This window comes from Anopheles stephensi, chromosome 3 (assembly GCF_013141755.1).
Source record: "Anopheles stephensi strain Indian chromosome 3, UCI_ANSTEP_V1.0, whole genome shotgun sequence".
NCBI classification, from domain to species: domain Eukaryota; kingdom Metazoa; phylum Arthropoda; class Insecta; order Diptera; family Culicidae; genus Anopheles; species Anopheles stephensi.
The window spans coordinates 505049-527500 of record NC_050203.1 but is presented as its reverse complement, the minus strand read 5'-3'; the positions used below and the strand labels follow the sequence as shown (position 1 = coordinate 527500).

Below are 22452 nucleotides of genomic sequence, written 5' to 3'. Positions count from 1 at the left end.
ATGTTTCATCTGTATGCCTGTTAGAGTTGTTCTTGTGCATGGGTTTGTATGTATTAAGCACTTAGTGTATTGCTGCACGTGGAGTCGGTATGACGGAGATGTTAGAGCATTTTTGTAAAGAATTATTTTTCCCGTTTGATTCGTATTTAGTTTAGCGACATACGCGAAACTGTGCATGTGGTGAGAGCGCATGCGCTGTTTCAATAATTTCCGAAACCATCTGATCAATAGAATTATGTCAAAAGAAGCAAAATTAGAACCTGCGATGGGGATGCTGTGGTGCTGGATGTAAACGAAACAGTGTAAAGTTCGCATCTTAATTCCATCGTTTGGTATTGTTTCCCTTCGATTGCATTCAATCGAATGCGAATAGTGTGATCATCGGCAGTATCCTGTGCAATGGATGAGAAGCGGAAAACGATCTGCGTTTTGTTGTTGGTTGCATCGTTAGCCCATGGCAAGGAAACTACCTACATCACGGACGATGTGTCCGTGTCGGAGCTGTTTTCTCTGCGTGTGGAGCCGCGCATGTTTAACTGGACGTACGAAGGGTTGAACGAGCAGTTTCTGTACCGCTCTTCGCTGGAAGGGTATCCGGATCTTCCGTCCTGGGTGCGCTATATGTACAGCCCGGAATACCATTCCGGATTCCTGTACGGAACACCGCCGCTCCGGACGGCCGACACGCGCGTACCGATCGAAATCATCGCCCTGAACCGGCTGACATACGAAACGAAGCGACTTGTGCTGATACTGGCCGTCCACCGCAAGCAACCGGCAAAGCACATCATCCAGATGAAGATTGACAATCTGAACTGGGTCCACATGATGGATCCGGGTCGCATCGAGAACCTGAAAAACATTTTCCGCAACGATCTGTGGCCCGAAAGTCGGGCCGATCTGCATGTCATCTTTATGGATTCTGCCGTCAAACTGGGAGCCCGTTTGCCCTTGCGACCCCAACAACGGGAGGGTGTGGTGGTGCATCTTGGCAGCAGCGCCGAGTTTTCGGCACGGATGCTGGAACTGCAGGAGGAAGTGAAACCACTGTACAAGATATCTTCCTGCACGTACAAACGCACCTCGGTGCAGACGACGTTCGAAAATTCGGGATTCAAGCTGGATTGGTGTGCCTTCCGACTGGTTAGTATGCGCGCAATCCAACGCTTATGGTCGCAGAAATGTAAACCTCTTGTACAATGGAACTCTTTTTTGTCGCGCTGCAGGTCACCACGGAGGACGACATTACAGCGTTGCCACATCATCCGAACGAAAGCCACAAACATGCCAGCGGTCGGAAAGACCATCAGCACTTGCTACCCCACTTCCCGGACAAGTGGGACGCTCCGCTGAAGTCAGAAGTGCCAGAACGGAACTACAGCGACGAGATTGCCATATCGTTCGCCATTCCGGGGATGATGTTCGCCCTCCTGCTTTGCGGCCTGACCATCATTCTTTGCTTCCAGCATGAAAAACTGTAAGCGAATGGAGAACGGACGATCGGAGATCGGACGATCGGAGATCGGAGGCCATTCGGACGATCTTCTGTCGGCTATGTTTCTTTTTATGTTGTTTACATTAATTATTTTGTATCTATTTTTGTTTTGTTTCATGCGTATGCGCCAGACATGACGACGATTCAGAGTATTATTTCAATTATGTTTTCTACATATGCACTGACTTCCTTAGGTAACCATGGTGACGATTGTAGTGTGTTAGCTTGTTGACCGAGTGTGTAATTTGTGTCATGCCTGGGCTTAATTGTTTCTCTGTGGTTGTGTTGTTTTCTTTTTACAGAATGCAAAAATCATCCCGCACCGAATACAGTCCAGCAGCGCCAAACGTTCAGATGGTGCAGTACTCGCCAGATGATATCAAGTCAACCATCAAGCTGAAGAGTTTGCGGGATGCACCGTTCGATGATAATCATTCCATCAGGTACGCGTTGAATGACCTATTTGGCTGCAACGAATGAAGTGCATACTAAATGTGCTTGCTTTTTGTTTTCAGTCCTACGGAGAGTTACTATCGCGACGGAAGTCCTCATATCGGGAACATGTACATGCGTCCAAAGCCTCCACCTTACAAGCTAGCGGGCAATGCTGCAGCGAACTCGTCGCCACCATTGAAGCGCAACGGCCACTTCGAGATATGACAAACGGAGCCACGCATTTTGTTCTGCTAATTGATTCCGGCATCAGTCACCTAATCCAGCGACCATTAGCATGGACAATAGGGTGAAAACAGGTGTACGAGGGCTCCTGTGTGGTGGGGGGGAAGGCAAAGGTTTGTGCGAAAGAATCTCGGTACACCTTCGATGGCTACTTGATTTTCGAATTAGGCAAACCAAAGAGCGATGACGATACCTAACATATATCATATCGAATAGTGTCTAGAATTGTGTTAATTGTACTAACTACAACTACTGTAAAACGCTAATAAAATAATACATTTCTGTTAGTACTATTAGTCGATAAAAATGTCGTTTTCTTGTAGTTGAAAATAATAAAGAAACAATAAAATGTAAGCTGCTTTATTGTTTTTACAATAAATTTAGTGCCCCAAAATATTTTCCTTCGATTCATAAAAACGGCTTGTCGACCCCTGGATGCGCATGGGAAAGGCAAAACGGGTACGCGAGCAATTTTCTGTCTTTCCATTTTGCCGGCATGAATCTGAGAAAGGATGCACTAAGCGACATCGAAAGGTACGACGGTATTTCCTTATCAAATTGATAAGACTCAGGTGATTTTACCAGTTGCAGTAACAGGAGAGCATGACTCGCAGGAGGTATACCGGGATCACTTATTCAGAAGGTGTGGCTTCGATTGAGCTCAAATTTTAAAATACTAGCCGCAGTAACAGGAGAGCATGATTGTCAGGAGGATACCCGAATCAAATTATTTTTTGGGGCGAGATCAAATTTTAAATTTTGTCGTCGAAAAAGTACCAACCGCAGTACCAGGGGAGCATGACTCGCAGGAGGTAAACCGGGATCAAATTATTTTCTGGGTTGGGATAAAATTTTTAATTTTGTCATCGGAAATGTACCAACCGCAGTAACAGGAGAGCATGACTATCGGGAGGTATACTAGGGCAGAAATATTTTGTGGGCGCGGCTAAGGTGGAGATCGAATTTTGGAATTTAGAATTTCTTATCAACCGGCACCAAGCCAAGGTGAATTTACCAATTGAAGCAACAGGAGAGCATGACTCGCAGGAGGTATACCGGGATCAAATTATTTTGTGGGCGTGGCTATGGTGGAGATCAAATTTCTTATCAACCGGTACCAGGCAGAGGCGAATTTACCGGTGTGTAAGTAACAGGAGAGCATAGTTATCAAGAGGTAAACCTGGATCGCGCTATCAGCGGAGAGTGTTGCTCTGGTGATGCCTTCTCTATCTTCCAACCTGTCGATTATTTCTTTCGCATTCAAACACACGCGCATTAATGAACTCAACACATGTACCAACCATTTTATTTGATTGTTTAGTTCATTTTGCCATTTATTTTGCTGCTGCATCCTGCCTAGATGTTGCCTTCGGACAAACGGATCGGACAGGTAGAAATACAAGGCATACAGTATTTGAAGGTGGTGATGTTTGAACGTAATAAATTACAGTTAAAATATCGCAATAAAAGCTATTCTATAATTGCGCGCGTACATTACGGGTTTAACAACTACTTTCCATGATAAAATTCCATTAATCAGCAGATAAATACATTGCTGCGCGAATGTGTTGTGCGCAGAACCAGCCGCCGCCGCCGCCTAGTTGGTTGTTGTGTGTTATTGCACTCGTACACGTAAAACGCAAACACGCAAGCCGAATCGAAGGATTACATTAGGCTTAGCAAATATCCCTAGCAACCGTTCGCTCCCATAGCAACGAGGGGGATTGAATGGTTTACATCAATTACATTGATCGAAATTTCATTTCTTTGGCAACTTGCGAGAAAGAGCAGCGGTTATTAATTGGTTGAAATGTTTTGCCCGGCAGAAGAATAAGTGAAGCTTCCTGGGCAGTCGCTCTTTCGCGCTCTCTTTCGCACTCTTTCTATGTAATACAAATACGACCGCATTTTACACTAAAACATGTAATACACCAGCTACACCAACACTGTTGAAATCTTCCCTTTTTACTGAAATCGACGAACCTGCTGCAGTACCCAACCACGGCTGTTGGCCGGCTTTGTTGATGCTGCTGCCGGCGCTGCAGTTGCACTCGAGTTCGTCATTATGGCGGCCGGATGTTGACGTTTGCATTGTCCAAGATGCGCCGGTTTGACGGGGATCGGTGGTGGAGGACCGGACATCCGTTGGTGAACCTCTCCGCCCGTCACCACCGGTCGATGATCGTCAGTGTTGGGCCTTCGCTTGGTACGTGGTGAAGCGACTGGCGAAAGGGTCTCGTACAGGTGTTGGTCGTCAACCGCTCCGCTGGTTCCCCGTTGACGTTCGTTGTCATCGCCGCTGTAGACGGCCGAATCGCGGAAATCGTGCTCGAGACATTCCTCTACGGTTCGCTCGTAGAAGCAGCAGTTCTCGTCATCATCGTACCCCGGTGGGCCTGTGGCGCTCATTTCTTCACACACGCTATCATTGGAGGAACTGGATGCCAGCACCGAGTCCCGCTGCTGATCGTTGTTCCCGTGCCCATGGCCCATCGAAACCGACTGCATCGATACTCGGTTGATGAGAACATTCTGGTTGGTGCCGGTCGAAAGGGCCGCAGTGGAACCGGCTGTCGACGAAGGTGGAAAGAAAAGTGTCTTTGGATCGGCATAGTCCAGATTCGCGATGCGTGATCCCAGATCAATACTGCCCTGTTTGTAGATGTGACCCATCGATCCGCCACCGTTCGGTTCGGACAGTTTGCGCTGCAACGGATGAAGCAGATTGCCTTCGCTGCCCAGCTGCGACGAGCTGGACGATGCCACGATGGACGAGGAGGTCGAGTGAAGCGAGATGAATCGCTGCAGGATGCTTTTCTGTGCCGTCGACTTCATGCTCAGACTGCCCTGTCGTTCGAGGAACGCTTGCTTCAGGGAGGTGGTTTCTTCCGGCAGTCCAACAACGCCACCCGCGGGGCAACCGGAGGTCGGTGAACTGCGAACTGCCGGCGAAGCTGGTTTTCCCTCCTCGTCCGATTCCTTCCCGTGGCTACCTGTGTCCCGATGGTAGCTTATGTTGGTGTCACTGTTCCGGAGCAGCTGTGGTGTTTTGTGTTGGGCGGATGATTTCACCTGCAAGCTTCTTGCGTCCGCTTCCACGATACTCTCTAGCAGACCGAGCTCCGAGTACGCCAAGGTGACGTAGTCCGATTCTGGGCGCGTTCTTCTCACTAGGAGATCATCGGCAGTTTTTTGGAAAGCAACTGTCCCACCGACAGTGCTGGTAGCCACCAAACCGTTACAGTTACCACCTTCGCCACACGGCAGCGAATGTCTGGCCGCCAAAGCCGCCGGAGCGTACTTGTACGGCACGTGTACGTTACGGAGTAGCGATTCATAGATCGGTTCCGACTCGGCACTGTGGGAGGTACTGTTTCCATCGCCGGGCGCATCATCCATGCCCACTTCTTCATCGCAAGGGGGTTCCGTATTGGGAGGCTCAGGCTTCCGGTCAGGATTTAACAGTCCCGTCGGACGGGTACAGCTGGACGCATCGAAGGACTTCTTTTTCGCCACCGGTTTGTTCAGGACCTTATTGAACTGCTCGACATCCAGGATGAGTTGCGATATGATTTCCGAATCCTTTTTGTATTCATTGCCCTCTCCATCAGCTGGCGCTGCAGACGACGAGGTGACGGATTGACGCCCTTCACCGACAACGGCGGATTCCTTTGCATCGCTCTCCAATGCTTCCTCCTGCTTGCCATCGTGCGAAGGTTCTGGTGCTTCTTGGTCCGTCGGGGCGGTCGTTTCACTGCTAACCTCTAGATCTGTATAGAACGTAGAGCTGCTCGTTACAGTTTTCGGTCGCCGTTTCCTCATTTCGCTTATCCGCTTCGGTATCATGGTGCTGTTGTACGACCGAATGCTGGCAAAGCTCTCCTTTACCTTCGTTCCACGCTTTGTTGGTGCCGACAGCTTCCGCCGCTCGTACAGAGACTTCAGCAATCGTTCCTCCTCGTCATCGGCAGGTCCGCATCGCGTCTCGGAACGGCTTCGAACGGGTTTTGGAGGTGGAGACGATTTCGGCGCTGCCGCTGCATCTACTCCAACAGGTCGAGTTTTCATTTCTTCCTGCAGCTGTCGCTTCACAGCATCACATTTACAATCTTCCAGCGCTGACGCCTCGTGGTGTGGGCTGGGCGTAGGAGCTACCGGTACATTCTCCAGATCGCTGGAATACGATCGGAACGATGGCGTGGACAGCAACCCATTGACGGGCGTTGGGGCAGCATCCTTTTTGAGAAGATTTTTCTTCGATCTCATGCGCATCTCACTCCGACGAAACTGCTGACGACGTTCGAGGTATTCCGGAACGGGTGAGTTGTTTGCTGGTCGCTTCCAGTACTGTTTATCTGTGAAACGTTCTGGACGAGCCAGATGGAAAGGATAGAATGAATGAGTGCTATTAAACGTGCAAAGAGGCGCCCGTACAGAGCGGTTTATACACTCACCATCTTCATCGCCGAGCTGCAGGACCAATTCTTTCGCTCTGGTTGGTATGTCGGAGTAGTGTTGCAGCATCGCTTGCTTGATCTGTTGCGTCCAGAGACGCTTCTCCTCGCGATTGCGTGTCGTAAGCTGCAGCGCACCCTTGGGATCATCGAACGGGATCACCCGAAAGCTGGCCGGTTCGCCCGGAAGATGCTCCACCAGCATTAAATTTTTGCACTGCAATCAAACGGACATGGCATACGATACGGTTAAGGACATCGCCGTCGCGTCAAGTTGAAGCTTTTTGTTCAAAATACATACCGGGATGTAGGCACGGAATTGAAGTCTTTTGTCCTCCTTTGGTTTCGCTATGATGAGCATGGTTTCGAAGAGCAGCACAATGCGCGGCTTGGTGTGTTCCATCAACCGGCCCTCGTGTAACAGATCACCCAGCACGGACAGGTCGGGCCCGAGCCAACCGTCCAGTATGCCCGCCAGCTCCTTCACAAGCCTCGCCTGATCCAGCTTTGTCTTCACCTGATCGATGTTGTGCGCGACCTTCTTCATCAGCTCGTGGGCCAACGCCACTTGCTGATCGCTGCAGTGTTTGCGCAGATTCTGGATGGGAAGGAAATGGCAAGTGGTTAGCGATCGTCGTCGCGTCGAACAAGTGTGACAAATGAATGTTGCCCGTTCTGCTGATCGATCAGTCGACCGGCTAACGACTTATGATGATTTATGATGCATTGGATTGCGTCTGTATGGTTCTTGTTCTACTCTAAATCTAAAGCGCATTCACTTACGTCGAGCAGTAGATGATACTTTAGAATCCGCTGCACCGGTTTCAGCAGGTAAGATCCGAGCGGGAGTGTGTGCTTCAACATTTTCTGTGTGGACACAAGCAGCGCGTTGGTGTGCGTAGCCTGTAGCAGCGTCGTTAATAGCGAAATGGCTTCCGGATAGCGGGTGCTGGGGAAGATAAATTCTACAATGAGCGATCGCACTGCGACGCCTCCACTCCGATCGTCAGCCTTACCAGTACGTTGTGTAGCAGCTGAATTCCGCGTGGAGATCGATGAAGCAGTTGGAAATTGTAACCGGATCACCCTTGGCTTCGCGAAGTCGGTTAAGTAGCTTAAAGTTGAAATCATAAATTTCCTGAATGTTGCTAAACAGAACCTTCAGTTGATCGTGTTTCAGGCAGGCTCGTTCTTTCCAGTCCTCTAGATAGCTGTTGAGAATGAATACCGATACCGGTGATACCATTAGCCCGGTGCTTTGCATAATTCTGCCACCCAACCACTTACCCTCTGATAACTTGTCCAAGATCCTTGACGTAGCTGCTCTCGGAATCGATAATTTCTCGTACAGCGCGTTCGCACATCGTCATACCGGCGACAACGCTAATGCCCGGCCCTAGCTCACCGAGGCACTTGTTCTGCTCGGGTTCGCTGTGGTCAGCCAAACTCTCCACACTGGCCTGATACGAGCCCGGTGCACTCCCGCCTTTTCCACCCGGGAGATGGTGCTCCGAACCGGTCGAGCTGGCACTGGATGAGTAGGAACAGATCGACGAAGCGGACAGTGGCCGTGAGCTAAGCACTGGTGTATTCGGTGGAATCAGCAGGGACGCTTTGCTCGAGTAAGGCGATCCACTATACGTCGTATCCAAACTGGGCGTCGAGGTGGACGTGGTGTTTTCTATTGACTTGCCGCGTGTCGACAGCATGGGTGAGTTAGGAACGGACACCTTACAGTGTTTGTTACTATCGAGCAGCTTGGCCCGCGCATCGGCTAACGTCCGTCGATCGTCCGAACCGTACGGAACATCTCGTCCAAGGTTAGGATAGTAATTGCACGCCTCGACCACCGTATTCCGATGCTCGGACAGGTCGGCACAATTCTCTACAAATGCGTCCTCCATGTTGGCTTCATTTCTCAACGCCACACTCATATCCGTCAGCGTGTCTGGGGTTTCGGGAGCGGACGGCGGATTACCGTCCGCTGATCCATCGGCAGACACTTGCTCCTCCGTGCGATCGCCCTTTTCTAAGTCTACCGTAAGTGATCGTATTTTTAGCTGCAGCGCGGACACGTTCTGTAGCTCTTCCAGCTTTTCACTCGCTATGTTTCCATTACCATCCACCACAACAGTTTCACTGGTCGGCGCCACCTCTTCCATTGCTGCCCTTGGGGTAGTATCTTCCGAGCCGGACTTTTCCCTCCGGTTGTGGAGGTAGGAAGGCCTCGGCCGGGAGGATTCAATCAAGAGTTCGATCGACTCACTGCTGTTCACATGCGTAAGCTTGGCAATGTTTTTCGACAAGGGTAGCTGCTGCTTGTGATGATTTACATGCACTGGTACGTTATTGGCCGGCGTGTGTTTAGCGGAGGAAGGCTTTCGACTAGAGGCGCTGAACGAGGCAGACTGGACATGGTTGCGTACGAAGGGTTGTGGTGGCGGTGCTACAGATCCACTGTGTTCGCTCGTGTCCGCAGTCGTGTGGGACACCATGCGTTGCACATTTGGTGACACCAAACTGAAGAACTTATCGGAGAACTTTTTAGCCCTTCCCGTGCTCACCAAATCGGAACTGGCTGGTGGAGTTGACCTGAATACGTTGTTGCTGCGGGGAGTGGCTTCACCAGCTGGAGCAACCACACAATCAGTTCGCTGCGATTGCACACTACCGCTGCTGCTGCTGCTAAACACGGTCGCGGCGAATGGATCGTGCTTGTGGATCGCATGAGCAACCCTTTTCAGTGGAAGCACGGACGCCGTTGCTGCCAGTGCGGCCGAGGGTTGCGGTTTGTTGTTGGATGATTCGACTAGTTGTTTAGCTTCTTCGCTGAAGTTATTGGCCAGAGTGTCCAAGTAACCCAGTACCGATGGGCCGATGTCGGTGCTGCTTCCTGCAAAGGCAAATAAACAAACAGCTGTAGTTTACGATGCGACTGGGAAGAACACGAGTTAATCATTTATAGAATGTTTGGCCGGAATCAACGGTGCATTCTCGCCGCATACCAGAAACAAGAAATGGTTTGGTAAAGTTGTATTTTTTGCCAAAAAGTATAAGTGAGCATTAGTTTAATCTTATCGGACAATCGATTGTCATGGATCGTTTCTGGCCCAGTCTCTGTGTGTGTGTGTGTAGGTGGATCGTCATAGCTTTTCTGACATATGGACCGACGAGTAATTTGTAGCGTCTTTCAACGTTGCACTATTTCTTTCGTCTGCCAGTCCGCCACGAAACGGACGGTCAAAAACACGCGTTTTTCGGCGTTTTATTGATATTTATTTTTGTAGACACGTCACATTCATTATACACCATTTTCTTACACCTTCGGTTCTTCGATTCCGGGTTCTTCGGTTTGCCGGGCGCGAAGATCAGCTCCGGGCGTGTGGTCTGGTCTGGCGACACAACCGATGGATCAAGCTTTTCTCTTGTCGTGCGCTAACCTTCTTCCCAGCGGTGTCCTCCCTTCAGTTCACCAGCGATGTTACGAAGACGAGTAAAAACAACACACTCTACGGATGTCTCGTCCGCACTGCTTGTGCGTTGGTGCAGGTATTTGTCCCTTTCGATTCATCAAATGGAAATTTATATTCCCAAAAATAAAAAGCGTTCCCTTTCGGCCGGCTCTCTGTATCTTGCATTGGAGCCTTTTTTTCTCAACTCTTTAATTCACTTTCTTCCCACGTGAAATGCAGCGCACCAAAACGGCCCAACCATCGGCCCAAACGACGACGACGAGGGCGACGTGTGTCCAAGGGACCAGCTGCGGTGTGATGCATTTGGAGTTCCCGTTGCGTGAAATGTATGTAAATAACGCTCTCGGGGTGTATGTCAATGTCGCTTAAATTCATACAGCTTGCTGCTGCACCGCCCATATATCCCACTCGAATGAGGCCGGTGACGGATAACGTCGCATTGCGGGGGCTGGACAGAATGGCCAAATCCGGCACACGCATTCAGCACTCCCCGAAAACTAACATCAACCACTCTCTGTCCGTCAGCCCGATTAAATGAGGATTATCAAAATGTTAAATGAAGTGGGAAAATTCCATTGCAATCATGCCATGTGGCTTGCCTGGGTGGACTAGTTTTATCGCGCGCCTTTGCAATGACAAATTTGGGCTTTTCTGTACCTTCCAAAAGGGTCCCGCGTCCATACGAAAGCGGTCAGGCAGTGAAGTGCGAACACTTTCATCTCAAGGCGCATTGGAAAGCAAGCGAGCACCGATAATGAAGAATGGTGGTGGTCCAACTGTCAGCTGGGGGCTGTTTCTCTCAACACTTGCATAATGTGTGTTGAGGCCGCCCCTGTGACTGCACTCCACCACCGCGGGCTTACCAGAAATATATGTTCCACGCACAACAGCATACGGATCTTCGTGACGTGAGTGGAAAAGCTTAAAATAGCTGATCCAAACTAGTCTCGCCCGTTAATGTTCTTCGGGCGGCATCCAGAGCATACGAGAGGAGCCTGAAAGGGGAAAGGGCGGATCTGAGGGTTAGAAAGCCGGGACCGGCATTATAGATGCTATAATATCTTTACTCAAATGAAGCGGTGTGATGCGGTGGTGATGTCGCGCTGTCGTGCCGGCACGGCCGGAACGCATTAGAATCACGATCGGGGGCGCATTATGTTGCCATTTTGAAGCAACACACACACACTTTGGTTAGTCACCAGCACAGGCACGCGCAGTGCATTATCGTGGTGCAGTGGTTAAGAATAAGACAGTGGCAAGCATTTGATGCATCTTCTTCAAAATCGTACACACATGTCTACACGGTCTAACATTAAGCGGAAATCACATGGTGGAGAAGCAGCGTTCGGTAACTTCCTTTGAAGACATTCGTCTTATATCCTTCAAATTGTTTGTTAGATGGATAAAGAAAATTGTTTTGCGATTAATACTTGTGTTTTCATACAACGGCAAGGCTAGCATATAGTAGAGCACATTGAAGCTGCTGTCTTTCGAGACGCAGGAAATGGCTCTGTAAAGATGTAAAGAAAAAAAAAACATTCAGGATTGTTCAACATAAAACAATCCGTGGTGCAAAAATTCCTGCTTCGTTAGCATTAGTCTTGTACAGTAAAATACCTCAGCAGATAGGTACACAAGAAGACACACAGCTCATACTCAGTAAAAAAGATTCCATTTTCGGTGAGTTCATCGATCGTGTCTGGAGCTGTAAACGAATGCACTTTTACGTTACAATTTAATGGTTTGCCATATAATTTGCCGGGGCCCTTTCTTGACTGCGGGAACCAGGTCTCCAAAGCTTCATGCGCAGAGCCAAATTGCCAAAGAAAGAAGTCAATGATTCTTGGAAACGAAAAGATTGTAGACTGTGACAATGAACTGCCGCTTTACGATAAACTTCGCCACACAGAAAGGAATGAGATGATCGTTCGGTCGTTCGTCGTCATCGCAAAACACTCATGATTTCCGATCGATCCATTTACACAAATCACCCGCATCAGCATTCTTCCCTGGTCACATGGCGCGAAGAAAGACACATGTAACGCTGGGGGACTTTATACTAGCGACTGAACAAACATACCACGTGGAGCTATTTGTGATCATTAACCGTGCCGACCAGAGAGATGATGATGATCAGCCAGACCAGAGACAGATAAAGATGGAGGGAAAATTAAAAGATCCATTTCAAGCTTGGTCTGCTACTAAAAATGGATTTCTTTTACATCTCCACTCCACATACAATCATCCGGCGGGTATTGTGTTCCCTTTACACACACCAAACACACCTCTCTCAACAATCACGTCGTGTCGCATTTGCTTCAGTAGAGTCAGATTCGAGTGTTTTGGGGTGTTTCGGGTGAATAGTTAATTCTTGGCGCCACAGCATTCCAAAAAGTGAAGTTTTTTTTCCTTCTCCTCCGAAATAGGGCAACAGTTGTGCCCTTTAAGTTTTATAGCTCTGGATCGCTGATCATCATGGCCGCGGGACGTGGTGTATTACTGTGCAACTTCTGCACAAGGACATATGAAATGGACTTTGCCAAGTCGCGCCACTATCGCACAGTTCTTGGTTTAATTGTTATAAATACATTTCGTTAAACCGGTTCCCCTTTTTCCCGATCTCCAAATAAAAGAAAACCCGTCTTTCGTTGCGATTTGCAAGCTTTGCTGCACTTGTTCTTGAGAGAGGCTCTCAAAGCGCACCCCATAAGGAAAGTGTTATTGGCGATAATCAGGCTATGGTCACGTTATTACACAATGCAAACCACCGTTCGATTACGACGCCCCTAGGGCTGCCGCCACCAGTTTATGCATCCTTCTTCTGGTGGTGTGGCCAGTCAGTCGTCAGGTAAAGGCAATTATGTGTAGCTTCTACACCAGTTCCTCCAGCTGTGCTGCTGCTGCTGCTGATGATGATGATGATGGCTCCATTCAATGGCAACGACCGAAGGTCACATAATAAACGTAACGCCAAAAGAGCCAAACACACCGGGGTGAGAGCATGATAAATTGGTGAAATACCATATAAGGCAGGTGAGGTTGAGGTTTATCGCGCTCCAGTATCCTTGCTTTCGGCGAGAATAAAACAACAACATGTAATGGAACGGTTTCCTTTCGATCGTGCCCCGTCCGTGCCTGGTCGGTTTGTTTGTTTTTTTCTTGTTCGCCCTTTCTTCGGGAAGAGAGTTGTCTCGCTTACTGATTGATATGTGCCGCAACGATGGACTAATTCACCGTGTTTCTGTCATGTCCAGCAGCATGTCAAACTTTGCATCGGCAAAACACCAACACCGCGCCCGCTGTTGTAACATCTGGATCGAGGTGGTGTCGAACGTGTCGCTGACAAGCCTGTCCTTCATTAGTCAGCTGTCCAATCTGTCCGAAAACTACTTCAGTTTCGTGGCCGGCATAATGGAAAGTCGTCTTCCCAAAAGCCTGACCGATGGACGAAGTGTGGGCAAAAACGAGTTCATTCAATCACAATACCCGCGCAGAGCGCACGCTTCCGTATCCGTGTAGGGCTGGCCGTTTTTTTTACATAATTCCACGAAACTCACACCCGCGGCTTCTTCTTGGGCCGAGAGACAGACACAATAAGTACGCGGCCACAGCGATAACGATAGCTTCCTTCCTTAGAAGCAAATTCGTTTCGCACACATGCTACGAATACATAATTTAGATCACAAACTACAGTGCTCGCTGAATGTACTGAACAGTAGTGATTCGCTGTGATTCACTGCACATTCGACTGACAAACTATCCATTTATCGTTTGCAGGAATTACCATCAACCTGTGCTTCACGTTTGGACATCAGATAACACAGCTTCATCCATGAGGGGAATCCTAAACCGCGTTCGTAATCAGAGAATTGCACAAAGAGATATTTCAAAACAGCACAGTCTCTTTCGCCACACTTGTTAGTGCCCTTCGCCTGTACACACAGTGACAACGTACAACTCGTTAACAATGGTAGAAATACAAACACACGCAAGTGAAATGCCCGCTAGGTGGCCGACAGCGATAAGATATGAAAACGCACACGAGGAAAGTGCAATGCTTATCGATTTTACTTGCAATATTTTGAAGCTTTTAGAGCAGTGCACAACGCTAGTCCGTCCAGCAAGCTTCTACTTGTTATGATATGTATTATCGATCCCAACAGACACGCACAGCGAACTACGTTTCACACGTTTTACTTAGTTAGCAGCTCTGTTTGAAGCCTTCAATCGCGGGCTCGCTGGCAGTACCTTCAAATGGCACACAAAATGCGACTCACCTCCGTCTATCAGTCACGCGATGTCACTCGCTTGGACCACCGACTAAACTAACTAACAGGCCCTAGGCGCTGTTGCTGGCTCGTTCGCGATAAACAGCTCGCGGGTGTACGTGTAGTCGTAGCTTAGTACCGAGTACGCGTACATAGGTAGTGCGACACGGCCACTAAACGTCGTCTCGTCGACTGTTGACCGCGACTTACTCACATTGTGTGACGCCCCGGCTGAACGGGAACGTCTCATATGGCGCTGATGATTTATTTTCTTATCATCGCATCGGATAGTGTGTGGGGCCCGACGACATGCACACAAAGCAGCAAACTAATGGCTCCAGCGGGAGTGTGTTGTGGTGTGAGCGGTATGGGTTTCACGTGCTTGAATTTTCAAAACATTCTGCCAACTTTGACTTAGCCAAAACTGGCCACAAAAAGCGTCTCAGTGGAATGTTATCTTAACACGCTGTTATCCTGCTAGAATTCTGTTAGCTCTCGACTGGAAGCTTTGAGCCTTCCCGCTACAATGGTTCAATTGCAAGCGCAACATGCTAAAAGGGAAAACATTCTTGCCTGCAAACCACAAACTGTTCGCTGCATAAATAGGTCGCTGCATTCTTCAGCTTTGGTTTGGGGTCGGTTGCAACATTCTTCTTGTCTTGACATACACACACACACACACCGCACAGCACGCGAGAAGAGGAGCAAGCTTTCGAAACACGATAAATCACGCTTCATAAGAAAACAATCTGCATTCTTCGGGATGAGAATGGCACAACCCCACACCGTCATCCGACATTTCACTCTCGACTCACTAGAGAAAAAAAAACAGGACGGTAGGATGACGAATGTATGCTTTTAAGCGCTGTGATGCTAGTGGCATTTAAGCCCGGGGGAGATCCTCCCTTCGATAGATGGGACAGTGCAGAGTAAATATATTTGAAATTATTGCCGTAAATTTGCCTGCAAGCTTTTACCACTGTCATCGCGATAAAATATTTCTTCGGATCAAAATTTGATCTTGCTGGATCGTTTCGAGTGACGGATCGCGCCGTAGTGCATTCCAGCACACACAGGGGAGAAGCGTCAGCGAAGCAGAACCGGATTTGGGGAGTAGCTTTCGATTGAACAGATTGTACAAATTGTTGGAAGCTACAATTTCTTCATAACGCTCCTCGGCACGCCACTGCATCGTTCCAACTATTTTCCAGCGCCTTAAGGAACATCGTAAGATGAAGCAATGGAGCAATGGAGGTTTGCTTCCTTCCTCGCAATCTTCTTTGCATGGCAAGGCAGACGATTGACATTTTCATGGTTCGTTGCAGCATAGTTCGCGGGGCTAGTCTTTCCATCGTGCTTCTTCCTTTGCGACAACACAAGACCGATTGAGAGACTTTGTACTATTCTTGCTTGATCAACGACGACCACTGCTCGAAATCCGGACGATGTTCTCTAGTTCGTTTTATGTTTGCCGCCAATGTTCTTATCAGCAATGTTTCATGTGTTTTTCCTTCACCCGTGCGCAAAATTCGCTCCAGTAGAGCAAGGGCTACGCTCCAGGTACTTGTCAAGAGGGTGCGATCGCGACAGAGGTCAAATCCGCATTAACGTACCCCTTTAAGCTACAAACACTTTCTCTCTCTCTCTCGATCTCTCTCTCTCTCTCGCTCTTTCTCGACTATATTTGCCCTCACGGCTACTAATGATGGTGCAGTCGTTGCGAATGGCATTCATTCGAATTGCACACAAAACACCCCACCCACCGCCCATATCCACGATCCGTTCCATGCCGTTGTCTGGCGCTGTTTCCGCTGTGCGCGATCGTTAGGGCGTCATTTGAACAATTTAGCGTTGCGCACCGGCTGGTTCAAATGCGCGGAAGCAACGCAAACATAATACAATACCACACTCTTCAACGCCCTCGCTCTCGTGTGCATGCTTGTGTGTGTGTGTGTGCGTGAGTCTGTGTCGATGGTTTTCCCTTCGATCAACAGCGAGGCTTCCCCTATGAAACAGAACGCGTCACAGCGCTGCAAGCAGTAGCTAGCTGTAGGAAACTGCTAATAAGCTTAACCACACTTGCAACCCGCGTGAAACATCCTCCACGGTGACACCCGTCGAGACACAATCACAACATAGCACCAACACCGCCATCACACGCTTCATATGCGTCCACCCAGTTCTTCCGTTTGTGATCGTGTTTCTTGTGGCAGTTTGCTGTGTTGGTCACGGCGAAGGCTTGTCGCGGCGAACTTATCGAACTCCTCCGTCCCTTGGCATGTCCTCCGCATGACATAGCAGCAGAGACCCTTTGCGCAAACGCATGCTACTAACAAACACTAGTTCCTCGCGGCTCCACTAGTGCACGGTGACGACGCCGTTGTGGACGTTTCGTGCCGCTTGCATCAATCTTAATCTGTTTTGAATTGTGAACGAGGGATGGTTGAGCAGCGGAAGTGCACCGAGGAGCGTACGGGGTGTACGGAACTGGCAATGCATGCACAATATCGGATGGCGTGAATTTACCACCCTGCGGGTTCGTTTGCATCGCAAGTAGAAGTGTGCATGCCTGGATCGTGAGTCATTTACCATAGTTCGACCGCTGACATCGTCGTAGTGCGACGAGAGTCCATTCGCTGCGCTCGTCGGCTGGTGGATGAATCGGCCTTATCATGCTCATCTGTTCCGATCTGTGCTGGGGGCGGAATGTCTATACTCATGGCCATACGGCTTTGCTTTGCCGAGATTGCATTCCTGGGACGATGGGACCAATTTGGTGCAGTGTACTTTGGTAGTAGCTGTTACACTGAAGAGTTGGTAACAGACATACGCGCAGGACTCTTACTATTGTACTGTGGGAAATCCGAGTCACAGATGGCAGCCGCATAGCGAGATGAGAAAAAAAAAACTGTACTGAAATCTAAACATCTAAACATATAGCTTAAGGCAAGACTCTGTGTGTATCTATTTCAAGAACTCGATTTCTTTAAATTAGTTTGCTGCAGCAGAGAACAAATTAAACATCAGCAATAACACGAAAACCAGCAACCAACTCTATTACGCGGCCGTGTGTCGTCGATACCTTTTCAACAAGCTAACCCGCCGCGCTCCGCCAGTCCACTCCACTCCTCCTTAACATTGTAAGCCATTGCAATTAAGCGGGCTATTTATCACTTTAAACAACCGTCCTATATCGTTTGCGCCAACCCCTGGCGCCAAGATCCACGATCGATGGAAATGAAACCCTTCCTTCTTTACCCGCTGGAGAAACCCTACTCGCGGGAGGCCTACTGGACGCGGACGACGACGTTTAACCGCAGCCAGCCCTAGCGGATAGTGACGCGGGACAGCCCAGCGTATTGCAATGCAACCCACGCGTTGCGGCGCCGAACGGAGCCACGGTACGGAGGACTTGACGCGGACTTTGGCCACTCTGCACTGCTGTCTGCTTGCATAATTTCTTCTCTCCGGAAGATCCGTGACACCCTTTTGTGTATGTGTGTGTGTACTCGAGGCGCGACAATCTGATTATGATTGTGCATGCATTCGCCGTCAGGAACTCTCGCTGCTTGCAGCAGGGTAGACGACCCGATGTGTCACCGCAGTACACTTAATCGCTCAATATTCGTTCGACACTCTATATATGCGCAAGTGCGTCGATAAACGGATCCCTGCAGGGTAGTGATTTTCACGCGTCCGAGCATAATTATCGTCATTTATTTAGCATAATTCCTCGCCATTCCATCATCACGCTCGCCCGGAGAGCAGTGAAAGAGGGTAGTGACCATTAATCACGTATCCCTTTTCTTGGATATGTTGGAGCCATTATAATATAGCGACACTTTCATCAGACGTCCCAACGACCGGTAGCCCGGGTATTAGGCAGCGCATGAGAACTGGGATTTGTATAGCTTACGAAATCCCACGACTGATGGTTTTTTGATTTTTTTCGACAGCAATCTGTCAGACGGGGACACCACTTCCGGACGTACGCAAAGTTACCGGAAATAGATGTGTAAACAACGTGAGTTGATGAGACGACGCGACTCGGTTCGGGCTGAATGGCTTCTTTTACGCGTGTATCGTCACGGACGAGAAACCAGATCACCGCGCCACACGGTTGTTTGGGACATGTGATTGTGTGATACTGCTTAGGACCGGGGATGTGGATGATGGAGAGAAGCGACTGGTCCGGATGCTTTACTACGACATTCTTGACGGCCGCGCGTGATTTTCCACAATTTTTTTGTTAACCATCTGTTCTGTTGGTCGTGTATGCTGGTAACTAATTTGCACCATGTCCATTAACAACCGGACTGTGGTAAGAAGGAGCATTGTATTACCTGTAGTTCTTGTACAACAAACACGATCGCAGACAATTTACAACACAAAAAAAAACAATTCTTAAGCTCTTACAGCACAAAGAACAAAATCATTATGTAACAGTGGCCTCTGTACACCTCACCCTGCACCGTTCCCACGTGCAAGGGTTCTGTCGTCGTATTTGAGGATGAAATTTGTACAACCATTATCAGCTTTTGTGGTTTACCGTGTGTGCGCTCGCACGATAGGAAGCATTGGAACGAACATCCGGAAATGCAAACAAAACCTATGTTACGTTAACCCGACAAGTACCGAGTCCCGGGTACGGCCGATACGTGCAACCCAACCCAGAAACGTCGCTGTGTCGCTGCGCGGCTCTCAGACGCCCGCTTTTCTTCGGCGTGGTGAAGTGGATATGATTTGTCTTGGCTGGAGAGGCAAACAGTCGTCCGATCACAAATCGTCTGATAAGCGATCCACTTGAAAGCACACCGAACGAAATGATTCAAGAGTTCTCCTTCCGTCGAATCGGTGAAGTAGTAAATCGCGAACAAACAATTTCTATCCATGACCAGTGATAAACTTTTCTCAAGTGGAAAGGCGCGGCTATGATAAAAAAAAAAAAAACAATTTACTCGATAGACCTCAGGGAAATACTCTGGGAGCTTAACTCTGGGATGATGGAACTGTCTGAAAATACAAACATTTGGCGTGATCGCTTCATTTGGCCGATATTGCCAGTCAAATGATATTTGAAAAAGGATCGACCCGTTGTAATGGACAGGTACAGACATTTTTGGTGATCATCGACAACTTCATTATCGTATTTGAGGAAATTGACTCCTCATTTGTTGCTAGATTGAAAAACAAGCATAATCTCGCAACATATGCGTTAACATTTTTACCATTTAGCAGAAAAAAGGCTGACTTTTGGCAGATGACTTTACTGGAGCCTAAAGCCGGCGACAGTTTGTCCGAAACGATCGATGGCCTCGGTGATTGGAGGATGATCATCAATCATACGCCGGCGAAGGACGACATCTTGTCGCCTGGACAATCGGGCCAATCGGGCGGCATAAGTTCAACTGCCGTTCTTCAACACCGTAAGTCGAGAGGCTTTGGTTTTTACTAATTACAGACATCATGCGCGATTTATAGCCGGCTGACCGGCTGACCTTGTTCGCTGTTCACAGTACTTCCATCATCCAGTCCAAAGCAAGCATACGTTCAAGACGGACACGCACAGAAGGCGCGGACCGCGGACGAGTTCAGGCCACGGGTTTTGAACTCAACAAGACCGACCGACTCAAGCGTCCGATCTTTGGCGGTGGGCGGTTGGTACAGCGTGGAGAGCATCTCTCAAGATGCGAATCTGGACATAACAATCGTCACCCGGTAGCTACTAGCATTTCTGCTGGAAGAAGACTTCTGCGGTAGGCCCACTGTGGCGTGCGCGCGCCCGTGTGTAAAAATTGAGATCACGAACAAAACCGCACAGCACCGGCACATCCCAACCGTCGTTTGGAAAGATATTGGCCGGCAACGGGATTGGGAACGAAGGAGCCAGGGGAGACGGAAGATCGGTTCAACAGGTTTTTCGTTTCAGTAGACGGAACCCCTTTGTATGCCGTCGTGTCCCGGTAGCAAGCAAAGGAGCGCACGATCGTTCTACTCCTTTCGCAGAGTCTGGTCGACACCGTTTTGGTGGTAGAGAATCCGGAGCCGGAGCCGGAGCCGGAGCCGAAGCCAGGGCCCCCACAAAGATACTGCACGAGATCGACCGTTCGCATTCATCCGCTGCTTCTGCTTCTCTTTCTCGCTCTCGTGTTCGTGCTCGAGCACACACTCTGCAATATGCATCTTTCGCTCTCCTTCGCTTCTAGTGCATCAGATGGGGAGGAAACGCGCGATCATGTTTTTACCTCGCGCTTCTAGCTAGCCAAAGCAATGCCTACTGGGGGAGTGATTCATATGATTCTAAATGCTCGATTTTGCACCCTTTGCACTACTTTCACGCGGTAGGCGCTGTGTCACATCGAAGGTATCACATGTAAATATTACATCGCATGCAGCTAACTTACCGAAAAAATCCTCCCATCGTTCCGAGCCGTCCGATTCCACATCCATTTTCGTCCAGCACTCCGTCTGCACACGGCTACGTGCGTACCCTATTAAAGGTGTGTTGGTGCTCGCACGCTAAACGCACCACACACTAAATCCATGCACTACCTAGAACTGGTACGGGCTGCGCTACGGCAATACTGCGCGGTACCTTGACTCCCGCCTCGTTCAGCGCTGTTTAAACGAATGTTGGCCAGCTGATCGCTGTATCAAAATGACATTCGGAAACACACACTACCACCACTTCAACGCACGCACTGGCTCTTCGCACTGCTCGGTTTTGCTGAAGATGAGCGATGGCCAGACATTGCAACACGGGGGAATACAATCATTCAACTAAAAGCGTAGCTTGCTTGGATGCTATTACACCGTACACACTCGCTTCGACATTGCCCACGCACACAACGCTGCACAGTGGAGGGAGCGCACAGAAATGGACAGCGTCCTCATAGAATCTGGAAAAAAAACACTGCTTCACAGCCGCGATTGCACGACACTTTACCGTAGTAGATCACGACGCGTACTGAAGGTGTATTCTGTTTCACTATCTACTCTCACACACCAGCGAAACGATTGTCATGCGTTCGACAACCGTACTCACACGTTCAATACATTCTTTATCTCTATACAGAGGCACCAGTAGCTTCCGTTCTGCGAAATCTTCCCGCCGTGTAATTAAACTAACGAGACACGCACTTATCAAAACTTATCGATATGTTCTTCACTGTACGCACAAACAGATGCACTATTGGAGAAGGTGAAGGAAAAGCAATTGAAACACGGCAGCAATCAGCACTGCGATGAAAAGAGGTGTGCTTTGTTTTCCTGCTGCGCTGCTATTGTTGACGATCGCCAATGGTGTACGCTGATCGTTCGGTGTACCAGTACCCTAGCAGCGTCGGAATGAACCACAATTCATCAGGAATGAACTCTTCTTGTTTGGGGGTGCTGGTGTCAAATAAGGATCTTTTATTTTTTTGTTTTCTAATTTAAATTTCTCGGGGCAGTCAAACGACCGAGGCGGTAGTGGTGCCATCAGACGGCAGGACCGGGTATCAAATTATAATTAGCAATCCACATAATTTTTTTCCAAAACTAATTTTTCATAAGATGATAATTCAATGATGAACAATGCCGAACAGATGGTTGGTTGGGTCATCCTGTAATGAATGCTCCTTGGGAATACGCAAATGCTGATTCGTTGACAGCTTCTCTTCGTTGAAATATTTCAATTGCGTATTGAATGCGAATGATTCAAATTAAAATTAAAAATCATCAGCCAAACATAATCGTATTTGCAATAATTGAATAGATCCACCAAAGATATCAGAATCATCACAACCGATTCGAATGTGAAATATCACCAGGTCGGTTCCAACTGTTCGAAATGAATGCCCCTAATTGTATGCAATTCGCGTTACGGTATATTTGAAACAATTCCCATCGGACAAAACCTGCGCAACAAATTTAACAGCTGACACCACTCGTGAGCAATTGAGATTTTTGCATTTTTGTAGCGTTAAACTCCGTCAACAACATTTACACGATACTTTCTAAAATTTTACCATTATAACAGTGTACAAATAGTCAGGCAATCATGATTTGCCATATCCTTGAAATACTGGTCAGCTTTTGCTGTA

At 48.6% G+C, this 22452-nt stretch overlaps 2 protein-coding genes across 4 annotated transcripts; one reads left to right on the top strand and one right to left on the bottom strand.

Moving 5' to 3' along the window:
• The first annotated feature begins 63 nt into the window (after positions 1 to 63).
• On the top strand, positions 64 to 2527 carry LOC118508913 (epsilon-sarcoglycan). Of its 2 annotated transcripts, XM_036048773.1 has the most exons (5): positions 65 to 1143; positions 1227 to 1477; positions 1627 to 1689; positions 1798 to 1938; positions 2011 to 2527. In XM_036048773.1, exons 1-5 carry the CDS (start codon positions 400 to 402, stop codon positions 2153 to 2155), a joined length of 1344 nt encoding a protein of 447 aa, XP_035904666.1. In that variant the 5' UTR covers positions 65 to 399; the 3' UTR covers positions 2156 to 2527. The 2 variants fall into 2 exon arrangements, with proteins under 2 accessions (XP_035904667.1, XP_035904666.1); XM_036048774.1 differs by lacking the exon at positions 1627 to 1689 and having other exon boundaries at positions 64 to 1143.
• A 940-nt stretch (positions 2528 to 3467) lies between these two features.
• On the bottom strand, positions 3468 to 21669 carry LOC118508898. 2 transcript variants are annotated; one of them, XM_036048736.1, is made up of 7 exons: positions 20773 to 21669; positions 7915 to 9520; positions 7644 to 7838; positions 7411 to 7576; positions 6929 to 7225; positions 6628 to 6844; positions 3468 to 6540 (listed from the first exon to the last, which is right to left on the bottom strand). In XM_036048736.1, exons 1-7 carry the CDS (start codon positions 20816 to 20818, stop codon positions 4139 to 4141), a joined length of 4929 nt encoding a protein of 1642 aa, XP_035904629.1. In that variant the 5' UTR covers positions 20819 to 21669; the 3' UTR covers positions 3468 to 4138. The 2 variants fall into 2 exon arrangements, with proteins under 2 accessions (XP_035904629.1, XP_035904630.1); XM_036048737.1 differs by lacking the exon at positions 20773 to 21669 and adding an exon at positions 14378 to 14837 and having other exon boundaries at positions 3499 to 6540.
• Between the last annotated feature and the right edge of the window lie 783 nt (positions 21670 to 22452).